Source organism: Phoenix dactylifera, chromosome 15 (assembly GCF_051530095.1).
Source record: "Phoenix dactylifera cultivar Ajwa chromosome 15, Ajwa_hap1_PhDact_Kaust_v1.1, whole genome shotgun sequence".
In the NCBI taxonomy this organism is placed as follows: domain Eukaryota; kingdom Viridiplantae; phylum Streptophyta; class Magnoliopsida; order Arecales; family Arecaceae; genus Phoenix; species Phoenix dactylifera.
This window is the reverse complement of record NC_143204.1, coordinates 21,283,820-21,296,041: the sequence shown is the minus strand read 5'-3', so window position 1 is coordinate 21,296,041 and position 12,222 is coordinate 21,283,820. Positions and strand designations below refer to the sequence as shown.

At 39.4% G+C, this 12,222-nt stretch overlaps 1 protein-coding gene and 1 pseudogene across 2 annotated transcripts; one reads left to right on the top strand and one right to left on the bottom strand.

Annotated features, from left to right (window-relative positions):
- The first annotated feature begins 212 nt into the window (after positions 1-212).
- On the top strand, positions 213-6,218 carry LOC103717752 (RNA-binding (RRM/RBD/RNP motifs) family protein). The gene is made up of 5 exons (XM_008806246.5): positions 213-377; positions 1,380-1,499; positions 1,936-2,011; positions 2,962-3,075; positions 5,562-6,218. The coding sequence occupies exons 2-5, from the start codon at positions 1,390-1,392 to the stop codon at positions 5,988-5,990; spliced, it is 729 nt and encodes a 242-aa protein (XP_008804468.1). The 5' UTR covers positions 213-377; positions 1,380-1,389; the 3' UTR covers positions 5,991-6,218.
- Positions 6,219-7,953: 1,735 nt separating this feature from the next.
- On the bottom strand, positions 7,954-10,377 carry LOC103717753 (uncharacterized protein At3g28850 pseudogene; annotated as a pseudogene). Its single transcript, XR_015973501.1, has one exon. The product of XR_015973501.1 is annotated as an uncharacterized protein At3g28850 pseudogene (transcript).
- Between the last annotated feature and the right edge of the window lie 1,845 nt (positions 10,378-12,222).

Sequence of the window (12,222 nt, the reverse complement as noted above, 5' to 3'; positions counted from 1 at the left end):
TAATTTTACGGATAATTATTGATTGGATCAAACCTATCAGCTCAACGGTAGACCAGTCTGATCACGAAGCAACACGCAGATATTTACCCTGAGTTTTTACCATATTTTTTTTAAAAAAATTTATCTTTTGATAATTCAGAAGATATTACTACAGTTCTTTTTTGCTCCCTAAATTTACTATAAGACCAAAGTCGGTGGAGGGGAGAGACTCCAAACTGGAAACTTCTTGGTTACTTATCTTCTCCGGTAGAAGGTGGTGGATTTGTTTGTACTTTCTCACGTTGAACGCATTTTCTGGGGTATGAAAACCAGCGGCAGTTGCAGAAGGAAAGCGCTTCTCTCTTCTCAGCACCTACGGTGAGACCCAGGCACGAAAAGTAAGCTATCAATCTATCTATCGATCGATCTGTCCCCCTCTCCGAAACCCTCAATTCTGCTACCGTTTATGTTGCTGCCGATTTAAAATCATGAGATTATGTGTTGAATAAGATGCTGATACTGGTCTGGACAATTTATCTATCCGTAGATACCGCCAGTTTATCCCCTTTGATTAGGAATAGGACTAGGCATAGAACAGAATCCCTAATTCCTTTCCTATGTCCCTAATTCGTGTGAGTATTCCGAATTTCATGCTTACTTGGTGGTTCCGCCTATCTTTCCTAGTTTTCCATCAACGTATGAATTACAATAGTTGATGACTCTATTAGGAAGTTGTGCGCCTTTTTTATTGAGTTTCTTTTAGGCAGGAATTTTGTTTCTTTTTTTAATCTTCTATATTGAAATGGGTGATTATTGATTGTTTAAAACCCCTTTGAATGCATGCTTTATGGAAAAAGATAAGTGCGAACTGATTTGGTTTGTATGAGTAATAATTATCCGAAATTAGGGCTATGTATCCAACTATACAGACTCACCCTCGTAATGTATGACAGAACCTGATTATATTGGTAATGCCAAAAACAATAACAAGTAAATCAACATGGTGAAATATTCTTATTAGGTCATGAGCAAGCAAATTTTTGTCTCACTCTATTCAAGAGAAATTCGGGAGGAGTCTTGCAGAATTTATAAGATTTTTAGTTAATGATTTTCTTTTTTGCAATTAACATAAGTTAATTTTCCGATTTTTTCCCATCTATTTCCACAAGTGCTTCAGAATATATCTTCAGTAGCATTTGTTTGCTGTTTCATGGTGACCTTCTATTATTTAAATGGCCAACTGTTGTGATATACTGACAGTCCATTTTTCCTCATATTAATTATTGTTCTTCCAATTAGCCTTTAATTTTACATAACATGATTCTTTTCTTTTTCCCTGATTTTCAGTACTTTATTTGGTAAAAAATATCTCAAATTATCTTTGGTTTGGTGAGTTGCAGGATTGCGAGTATGAGTGGGTATACTGTGGAAGTTACTAATCTGTCCCCTATTGCAACTGAAAGAGACCTTTATGAATTCTTTTCCTTTTCTGGGGCAATTGAACACATCGAGATCAGCAGGTGATAATGCAGGGATCTGAATTCAATGATAATTATAATTTACTTTTCTTCATATAAGAAGCCTGTTAATCATTGATATTCTTTTTATGGTTATTTGTTTGGTTAAATTTTCTTTTAATTGATGCAGGCTTCAGGACCTAAGAAGAACATTTTAGGTCTATCTGTCTAATTTACTCAAGAATGTTTAAAATGCATGTCTTGCTTGTGTAGGCATGCTGCTCATTATACACTGACATGCAGTAGTTGTTCCATGCCTTTCAAACATTGCATCTCTTATAAGCTACATTAGTATTATTTTAGTAATACTTTTTAACTGTTTCACTTCCTTCTTCAGGTAAGACTATATTACAAGGTCTAGTTTCATTGCTTAGAAGCATTGAATAATTTTATGGAGACATATTTGAAGTTGTTCCTGATCTGATGCTTTTGTAAATAGGTCTGGAGATTATGCTTCCACTGCTTATGTAACATTTAAAGAACCTTATTCCTTGGAAACTGCTGTATTGCTCAGTGTAAGTTCTTCTAATACCAGCTATTGGGAGCTTTTTTGTGATGTGACAAATTAATGCTTGTGTTTAGTTCATCTTTCTGGCAGTCCTTTTTGTCGTGGTTGTTCTTCCACTGTTCTGCAGTGTTCTATTGTATGATAGCATCTCCATATTCTTTGCTTCAAAGAATAGTTCCATCACCGAACAGTCTCACGACTCACGATCCATTTGACTCTGATTGGTTTACTTTTGGCGCATAGCCACCATGGAAAACTCTGGATGACATCGCTTATGTCTTTTACATGACTAGGTTGTTACACTGTGCTCTTCAGTTCAAGTGTGGTGTTGAACTCCTAGTTTCTTTGTTTTCTATGATCCTACAACTATAGTAATTATTTGAGTATCACCATCAGGTCCGATGTTGGATTTGATCCTTGAACCCAAGCTACAATTCCAATCTTCTCTGAACTATTGAAGATTTTATTTTTTTAGTTGGTTTTGTGCTGCAACTATTGCTGAATAATTATATTATCCATGTCAGATAATTCGCAAATTTCATGAATTGTTTGCAGATGGTACTTAAGTCTTTGAAATACTGGCTGACTACTTTATTAAAGCTGTTATCTACAGTCTATTTTCAACAGTAGTGTTATTGCTATTCTTAGTTAATGCTGTCTCTCCCTGTGCTTAATTTTGCATGCACTGTTTTATAGACACATCAACTATTCTATATATTTTGATTATTTTTAGTTTTTATTTTTTTGTATCCTTGCCAAACTTCTGGCAAATTCTCCACATTTGTCCCCACAAATCTTGTGATTTTTCCCTCTTCACCACCTGATTAGGCTTTTATGGTTAATCTCTTAATCATTCATTTGATTAAATGAACTTTATAACCATCAGTTGTTTTATCAGCTAAAACATTGATTACTCTGTTGCATGAGATGGAAACTAGTCATTTTTTATTTTATCAGGGAGCTACTATTGTAGATCAACCTGTTTGCATAGCACGCTGGGGATACCATGATGAAGCTAGTGATTTCTGGGACAGGCCTTATTGGAAGCTTGAAGACGATAATGTGTCCACGGTATGCATTTTAGAACTTCTTATTTTAGCTCTTTGATGACTCAAATCATGAATTAGCCTAAACTTGAATACAATTTACTGGAGGATTAAATACTAAGACATCTAATAATAACATTGTGATGTTTTATCCTTGCGTCAGTCCTGGTTCTAATTGGAAAAGTGATGCAACCCTAAAGAGACAATGTGCCCTGAGAGAAGGAAGAACCACAAGGACAGAAGGGAGAGGACATGGAGATATTATTTATTTATTTTTCAAATTGAAGTCTACTACTCTACTTTGCCCAAAACCATAGGCAACATTATATAGGCAAACCCTTTAAAATTTTACTAAAATAGGAAAAGTCCTGAATTGGGTTAAAAACACCAGAATGATAAAGTATAATTTGTGTAAAACATGCCTGTGAAACTCTAAGGCAGTTCATATTTTTGTTCGTCCTATGAAATTAAGAAAACAAATTTCTTAAAATGGTAATTTCCACTTCTGGGCTTCCATTGACATTAGAAACAATTGAATTGCAGACAAGTCTGGGCTTGATGGACTTCATTGGCAAGACCATCAGGCTTTCAATGTTGATTTTAGAATGTGGCCATAATAGGAATTTTGATCAGCAGATTGAATGTTATGTCAGTTTTTGTGACCTGTGCATAACACCCAATCAAGCTTCAATTTCCACAATTCTAGCCCTTGTTGCACTGTTTCTCCTCCAAGTAATTGCTATGATTGCTGCATCACAAAGTGCTCCTCACTTGCCATTTTAATTGTATATTTGTTCCTTGTAGTTATCTTTACCATGCTATCTGTTGATGTTCTTGCACAATTTTTTTTTAAAAAAAGAGAGACAGAGATTAGGCAACAATCTAATCACTTCATGAAGGGAAGTACATAATAGAAAGAAAGACACACGAAAGGTCAAAAGGAGATGAAAGTGGGAGAGGTAAAATATTACATCCCACATAAGCAAAGCGTAGAGAGGGGAGATCTTAGCACCCACAGTTGATGAGCGCAATCTAGTCGTATCCTTAAAGAAAAACATAATCTTTAATAACATGCAAAAAAGGTCTCAAATCACTATCAAAATGTCTTCAGGTTTTATGATTCCTAATGTAACAGTACAGCGTTCAGTGTGAACCATCCTAGCCTCCAATCTGACCAGAAGCTAAATTTGTCATTAGGGATATTCTGAATACCCAGCTTATCTATAAGGAGTTCCTACGCGTGACTACTAACTGAAGAGCCAAAAAAGAGATGGTTAATAGAGTCCTCCATCTGTATTACAAGATAGTTGGGGAAATAAATAATCAGGGTTTCCTCAACGTGACTGAGATAATTAAGTCGTCAATTATTATTGTTTCTTGTGGTGGCTGTTTATCATCATTTTCCTTAGTAAAGCTAAAGAAGAACAAAGGCCTGGAATGCTTTTATGTTTCACAAATCAAACTATAATCTAGGGAAGTGACAATGCATATAGGAGACTTAACACCCATCTTGATCTGCCTTTTCATATAGGCACATATACAATTTATCTCGATCCCAATTTTGAATAACAACCCTATATTGTCTAGAAACAGCAAATCACTAACAGTTTGAATTAACTTTCTTAAAAAGACGTAAATGAAGATTCAGATAAAGACAAGGTTTTCAGTTTTGGTCCAATCGATTGAGAACTTGCAAACAGATAAATAACTTTGTTTAAAACTTCAATATTTACCACTTAACTAGTGTTTTGTCTGAAAATTTAAATACTAAAGGGATTGTCAATTGGTTATTTCAAGGCGTGTTGATTAGTTTTTCTTAGATGTGAATCTTATGTACACATCAACGGCCCTTTTTGCTTCAAGGTATATGTGGATGGTTGAGATTGCTTCACTAGCTTTACATTAGGTTATATAATTATGCAGCAAATCCAAATAAGGCTGCAACAAGAAGAGACAGTCAAAAGCTCTCTAAGGATATCCATTGGAGGAGATCTTTAAAAGTCTTCGGAAGTGACCGTCTCTTATTCTAGTTGTTATATTCTTTATCAAACTAATGCACCTTATATTCTTTAAGAAAGAATTTTCTTATAAAAAAAAAATCTTTAAGAAAGAAAATGGTTTATCCATTTCCAAAAGGGTAATAGTAGTTAGGGTGTTTCTGGCTCTTCTTTTAGAGATCAGATGGTGAACATTGTCCGGTTTGGATTGAACCATGTCAAAGTCTTGTGCATTCTGCTGTAGTTTCTCTCATAGCTCTATGTATTGTTTCTTTTGTACGATCGTTACATATTTTTGGTAGTCATAGTCATATAACAGAAATGCTTGGATTTTACGGATGAATAATGTTTGCAGCTTGAAATCACATCATGAGTTTTTGTCCATAATCTTATTCGGACAGATTAGCAAGGCTTCTCTTGTCATTTCACTCCTCCTGGAGGAACTTGATTTCATTGCACATTTATCAAATTACTATAACAATTTTCTGGCATATCCTGCTGCTAACCTGAACAGGCTGCGAACGCAAGCCATTTCACAACGACTCCAAGGGAAGCCATGACAATGGCACAAGATGTGGTCAAAACCATGCTGTCTAAGGGATATACACTAAGCAAGGATGCCTTGATCAAAGCCAAAGCTTTGGATGAATCCTATCAAGTCTCGGCCACTGCTGCAGCGAAGGTTGCTGACCTGAGCAAGAGAATTGGACTGACGGATAAGATTAATGCTGGTGTTGGTGCTGTTAGATCAGTGGACGAGAGGTATCATGTATCGGAGACCACCAAAACAGTCGCATCTGCCACCGGGAGAACAGCTGCGAGTGTTGCAAATACTATTGTCAGCAGCAGCTACTTCTCTGCTGGAGCTCTATTGGTTTCTGATGCCCTTACAAAAGCTGCCAAAGCTGCAGCAGATTTGGCCGCCTATGGTCACAAAAAGTGAAATAAGGAATGCTGGGAATGTGAAGTCCATGTGAGGTTAAACATCGAATAAGGTTTTGGAGATTGTAAATTATATGGTAAAAATGGATTGTATGGTACATGACTATAGGTGGTGCTTGCTGTTGGATGACTCGAGTAGATATGCAGATATAAAAATTGATGTAATCATGATTTCGGGAACTCAAGTTTTAGTTGTAAAATGTGGAATCCTGTTTTTCTGTTGTCATAATTGACATCTTGACATGCTATATGCTTCTGAGGAAATAAACAAAACAAATGGCTAATCATTCAAAATCAGTTTCGGAGGCAAAATCTGATAAAATGCATGTCAAAATTATTTCATTGAGTCCAAATGTTTTGAAAATCTAACATATAGAAATAGGGTGCGGTGCGTGTAAGGGTGGCAATTGGGTTGGATGGTGTCGAATATAGGCCTGGTTGGACTTGGATTGGGTTAAAAATTTGTCAGCTCGGATTCAACTTGTTTATCTAATGAAATAAAAATTTAGTTCTCAACTTGTTTATTTATTAAATAGGTAACACATTCAATCGCATAACTTATTTATTTTACAGATCAAGTTAGGTTAAGCAGATTGAATATATTAAGTAAGTTTCAGATATCTTCTTCATACCTGTATATCATATACATGTCCATTGTTTACTCTCGACATGTCCCTTGTTGTTGGGTATCAAGGGGAATCCCCCATCGCCTATGAGAACTATGTCACAGAATTGCATTCATTGCCACCTGGAACTGATCCACTAGTATCCACAGTTTGACATCAGTCTCTGTGCATGCATTTTGAAGGGAAAGTTCTTTAAGCTGATGTGTATGCAGTGTGAAACTAGAAGTGGTTGCCATTCTAGTATTCAAATTTTATTCTGAACCAAATATGTGAGAAAATGAGACCATTCCGATTTCCATTTTGTCTTTGATTTCGGTCTCAAATCAAATGCACCTTTAGTCCTTTTTTTTTGTTGACCTAGGCAACATCTTGTTGATATTTGCAGAACTTTTTTATTTTTTTTTATATCTGTTAAAAACTAAAGCCTAAATTATTTACTAAAGTTAGATGTCACTTTCATTCCAGCTACGTGCGGTGCAAACAACTGGATTATAATTTAGAGATTTTTACTACCTAATGTCGCACATAAGTTGACAACAGAGGAGCACACAATTTGGTGGTGGTGCTGGCGAGACCAACTGCTTCCTTACGATCTATCAATGGCATTGTTCCTGAAAAGTACTGCAACAACTTTTTTGTTTTTCTGTAAGAAGAGGAGCATTGAAATCGTCATACAAAATTAAAATCTAATAATTTTTGAACGACCATATATCAGCAGCATGCATCTAAGTGACAAATTTTTGAATTTGGGGTGTCATAGGGAGCCAGAGATCTCCCCAACATAAGTTTCATCTATATATATATATAATAGTTTTGAAATTAAAGAATTTCTCTTTCTTTGGTTCTGTTCGTCATTTGTTATATGTTGAGAATGTTCTTTCTAACTATATTAAAAATAAGCTAATTACATGACTTACTTTCCAGCCATCATGCACTCTTCTTATTTCCAATCAGATCGGACACCTTTCATAAAACTTCAAAATAAATTAGCTTCCATCTCTTTCCCTAATTCAACTCCCAAACAGTTTGTACTCTTTCTCTTCTCTCAAAACGTGCATTGCATGTGCCAAAAAGAATGAGAAGACGCGAACACAAACATACAAATAGGCAGGTTGCAGTTTTTGAGGAGCAAATAAAAACAAAGATAACAAAAGTGAGATTTCTGACAACAGAAATCCAAGTTGTACTGCTTCAATCTTTTTTTAGTTTATAGATATGCAATATAATTCCCTGTGTATTCTACTTAGAAAGTCATGGAAGAAAATGAACAATTAAGAAGAAAAAACAGAGCAACAAGAAGTAACAGAAATATATAAAACAAAGTTTTCAAGAGAAATATTAAGAACTAAAGACAAGAACCAGAAGTAACCTAAATCTAGGTTGTATTGGTTCTTTTTTTTTATTCTTTTTATTACATATCAATGCACTTCAATTCTTCTGTCTTCTCCACTCAAAAAGAAAAAAGAAAAGAAAAGAATAAAGCCATAAAGACATAACTGGGAACCTTTCAAAACTTTATAGACTCTCTTGGCCCTGCACTTGTTCGTCTCCCCTCTATACATATTACAACAATCCATCAAACACCTCGCTAGAACACTCTGCAACTCCCCAGAATAAACCTACCGATCCTCAACAGCACAGCGGGCACCGGACGAGGCCATTCTCATTGCAATCGGGGCACCGCCGGAACCCCGCTTCCTCCTCCTCCTCCTTGCCGTCCTCCACCACATACACCTTGCAGCTCCCTGAGCAAGTCTCGCATGGCACGAACCTCACACCGCCGCACCCCTCGCACGCCTCCACGACGCCGCCGCCTTTCCCCACCGCCGCCATCTCGCAGCCCTCCACAGCCGTGCCCAGTTCTCCGGCCTCGTGCATTTGGCGCACCTCGTCGGCCCCTCCTAAGTACTTCCCATCTGCAAAGATTCTTGGGAGTCTCCCGCTGCCATACTCGGCCCCGAGTATCTCCTTCAGCTCCTCCTTGAATCCCCCATGCATCGAGACGTCCCTCTCGTCGATGCGAACACCGTAGCCTTGTAGTATCACCCTCACTGACCAACAATCCTCGTAAGTCTTTCGAATTCCTCGGAGGCTTGTGAAGTAGAACACCACCTTCCCCTGGCCGCCCGGTGGGCATTTATCCAAAGGCGTCACCTTTGCGGCATTGGAATTGAAGCTAGCCCTCCTCGCATCGATTCTCTCTTGGAATGCGTTGATCCGAGCTCGAACAATTCCTTGGAATTTCGGCATATCGCCGGAATGTCTGCAATCTGTCACCTTCTCTGGCGGCTCAAGATGCCGTTCGAGGGCTGGGTGCGGCGGGGAGAACTCCTCAAGGACGTTCCGGAAGGTGGCGAGGATCTCGGGATCGAAGTCGGAGATGATGGAATCGCCGGGGCCTAGCTGCATCCAGCCGGGCTTCGGGGATAAGCATCCGTTGGCCAATTTGGAACTTGGGAGGGACTCCGGCGCCGGGAGGGCGTCGCGGGTGGTGTGGAACGAGAAGGAGCGGTCGGCGGCGGAGGTGGGGCGGAGGGGGCTGGTGTCCTCGAGGCCCTCCATGAGCTCCCAGGCGTTGATGGTCTCCGGCTCGTTGGGCGGGGTCTTGGTGGGGGTCTTCGGGATCCGATGCTCGATCATCTCCGACCAGGCCTTGGGCTTGCCAAGCTCATCAGCGAGGCGGTCGCGGCCGCAGTCGTTGGAGCTCTTCATCATCTCCTCGTCGGAGCCGGCGAGATCGTCGGGTCTCGGGCCGCGGTCGAGCTTGAGAGAGCCGAGGGTGGACGATGCGAGGGTGACCACATGGTAACCGTCGCCCTTCTTTCGGCAGCCGGCGCCCGCGTCGGGGCCGAGGGGAACGGAGTAGCTCCGGGCGTACGGCGACAGGCTCCGCCGCCGGTCCCTGCGGGCCTGCTTCGAGCTCGTGCAACCCATGGGCAGACCAAAATAGGAGAATCAAAGTCCACGCCTTGAATCAAAGAGAGATTGGATTCAGGGTTCCAAAAGAATGACAAATCGGAATATGCGAACGCGAAGGGATAAAAAAAGTACAATTTTGACGTTTCTTCCCCGAGAAAGGAGACAGTTTTGGGACGGCGAGAATCATAAAAAGATGCAAATTTAATCCCGAAAACGTATACGAACGGCCAATTCGATAAACCAAAGCGAGGATTTCGATGCAGTAAAGTTAACCGAGGGAGGAGAAATGGATCGAACTGTCTCGATAGGATTGGATTCGTGGAGCCAAGGCCGCTGCGGCCAGGAACAGGGGAAGCAGGGAAGGAGGAAACGCGGAAGAAAAGAAGGGAGAAGAACCGAGAATGGAATGGGGTCGGTGGAGACCGGGTCGTAGCTCATGGAAGGAAGGAGTCGCCAACCATGAACAAGAGCCAGCCAGAGGAAAAATAAAAAAATAAAAAGAGAAGAAAATGGAAGCAGGAGGGAGAGCAGCCGGCACGCACAAGTCAAACCAAAGGAACCACCTGCAATGACTCGGACCTCTCTACTATATTCTCTCCCGATCTCTGTCTCTCTCCCTCTTCGTCCATCGGAATTTAGAGGCCTCTCCGAGATTTCTGGAGAGAGAAACCAGGCCCGACGCTCTCCAAGCTCTCCCTTCTTCTTCTCCGAGATTCCTGGAGAGAGAGACCAGCCGCAACGCTCTCCAAGCTCTCCCTTCTTCTCCTCTCAATAGCTAGCGCGAGAAAGAGAGAGAGAGAGAGACCACAGAGGGGAAAAGAGCGAGGGAGATAAAGCAAAACCGAGGGCAGGGGGGCGGTGGGAGGAAACGTTCGGCCTAAGGAGTCCTCGGGTTCCCTCGCCCGCTCACGCGGTGGGGCTCGATATTTAATTTATTGTGGGGCCCATGGGGAGTATTAGGGTACGTGGCATCTAGAGAGGGGTGGAGAATGGTCAGGTTGGTAGTTTAGGGTTGGTAGGTGATCGAATTGTAAGGGGCAAGAGGGATTTTTGCCGGCGGTACAGCGGAGGAATGCCGTCACCCGCCGGGCCTCTTTTACAGGGGTGGTTTGCGTTATTTAGTTTGGAGTCGGTCACGGGACTCCGAATGGATTGGCTTATTTAGTAGACTTTGTTCCGAGGAAAGGTAGCTGGACTCCAAGTAACTCGTAGGTGACCCACCCTCCCCGTCGAGGACTTTGCACTTGATATGGATTGATGTAGTTTGGATGGATAGTAGAGAGTAAACTACCTCAATATTTTGACTACTTGAGTCACATAATTGAACACTGGGAAGAAAAATATTTCTAAGGAATTAGTTCGGCTTTGTTAAGTATATTAAACATATAGTAAATTTAAACAATGTGCATTGCTATCTTTTCTTTTGAAAAACAAGCAAGGGTTACAGCTTACTAATTAGCCTACTTAGCTCATTGGGATTCAAGGTCAAGCCTTGCAATTATTTTTTTTAGCGGGGTGACTATAAGCTTAGTTACAATGCACTTGGGTGATAATCAAATCTAATTATTTTCATATTATGAATGTCTGAGTTGATACAAATATGATGATGAGTGGTAGTCATCATCAAATGGATAAACAATTCATGATAAATCTCAATGATCAAGAAAAAGGCCCTTAGGTGAACATGACGGGGGATATTATAAAATAGAGAACTATTGGATGTGCAATAACAATAGTAGACACTAGTTTTGCTTGATTTTAGAGTATGTATTATTTAGGTTAATGCATAAAAGTAGCTTCATTTTATTTTTTTAATTTTATTGTTTCATAATAATTAATGAATATTACTCTTAAATTAAACTACGCGATGTGATGGACATTGATATAGTCCAACATCATGATATGGTGAAAGATTTAAATTTCATACAAAAATTGCACTTGAGTGACGCTATGCTCTTTAAGGGATTTTAGCTTGTTGAAAATGCTTGGATTGATTGTTTTCCGAAATAAAAAGTTTGGATTGATTCTTTCAAAGAAAAAAATAAAGAAGCTTGAGTTGATTTCATATAAAAAAAAAACCTTGGATTAATTAGGCTTGCTAAGAACCTAATAGAAATATACATGAAGAATTTCACTAGTTGTATCTTAGACCTAATCTAATTTCACAAAGGTATTAGAATAGTTGTCCCAATACAATTTAAAGGTTGAATCTAACATGCGAAATCTATTTAAGTCCGTCTAAAGTTATCACCTAGTTGATCTAACTCGTACCCTTCTCGGTGTCAAAGTATGTTACATTTTTTTTGGCAGATATATATTTTTTTTGGTAGAGTCAAAGAATGCTACTTTAACTATCCCTGTTGACAACATTCAGTTTTGTAATTCTTATGCATCGTAAAAAGTAGTGCTCCAATGAGGAGGCCAACTAGTTCAGTCTTTTAAATTGTTTGAAGATTGGTTACGGGAAGATGAGTTCAAGTACTCTTGTCCTTCCCTTGATTTCTATTAGATTTCTTCGGTCCTAGTTCTCAAAACGATGCAAAAGATTTGAGGAAATAGACAAAATCGCATAAACACTTTAGTTATGCTCTCCTACATAAGAAAATCTAAAGCCTTGATATTAGACATGACTATAGTCCATAAAATCAGTTCTAATCGACTAAAAAAATCACTTATAGCAAGAGTAGG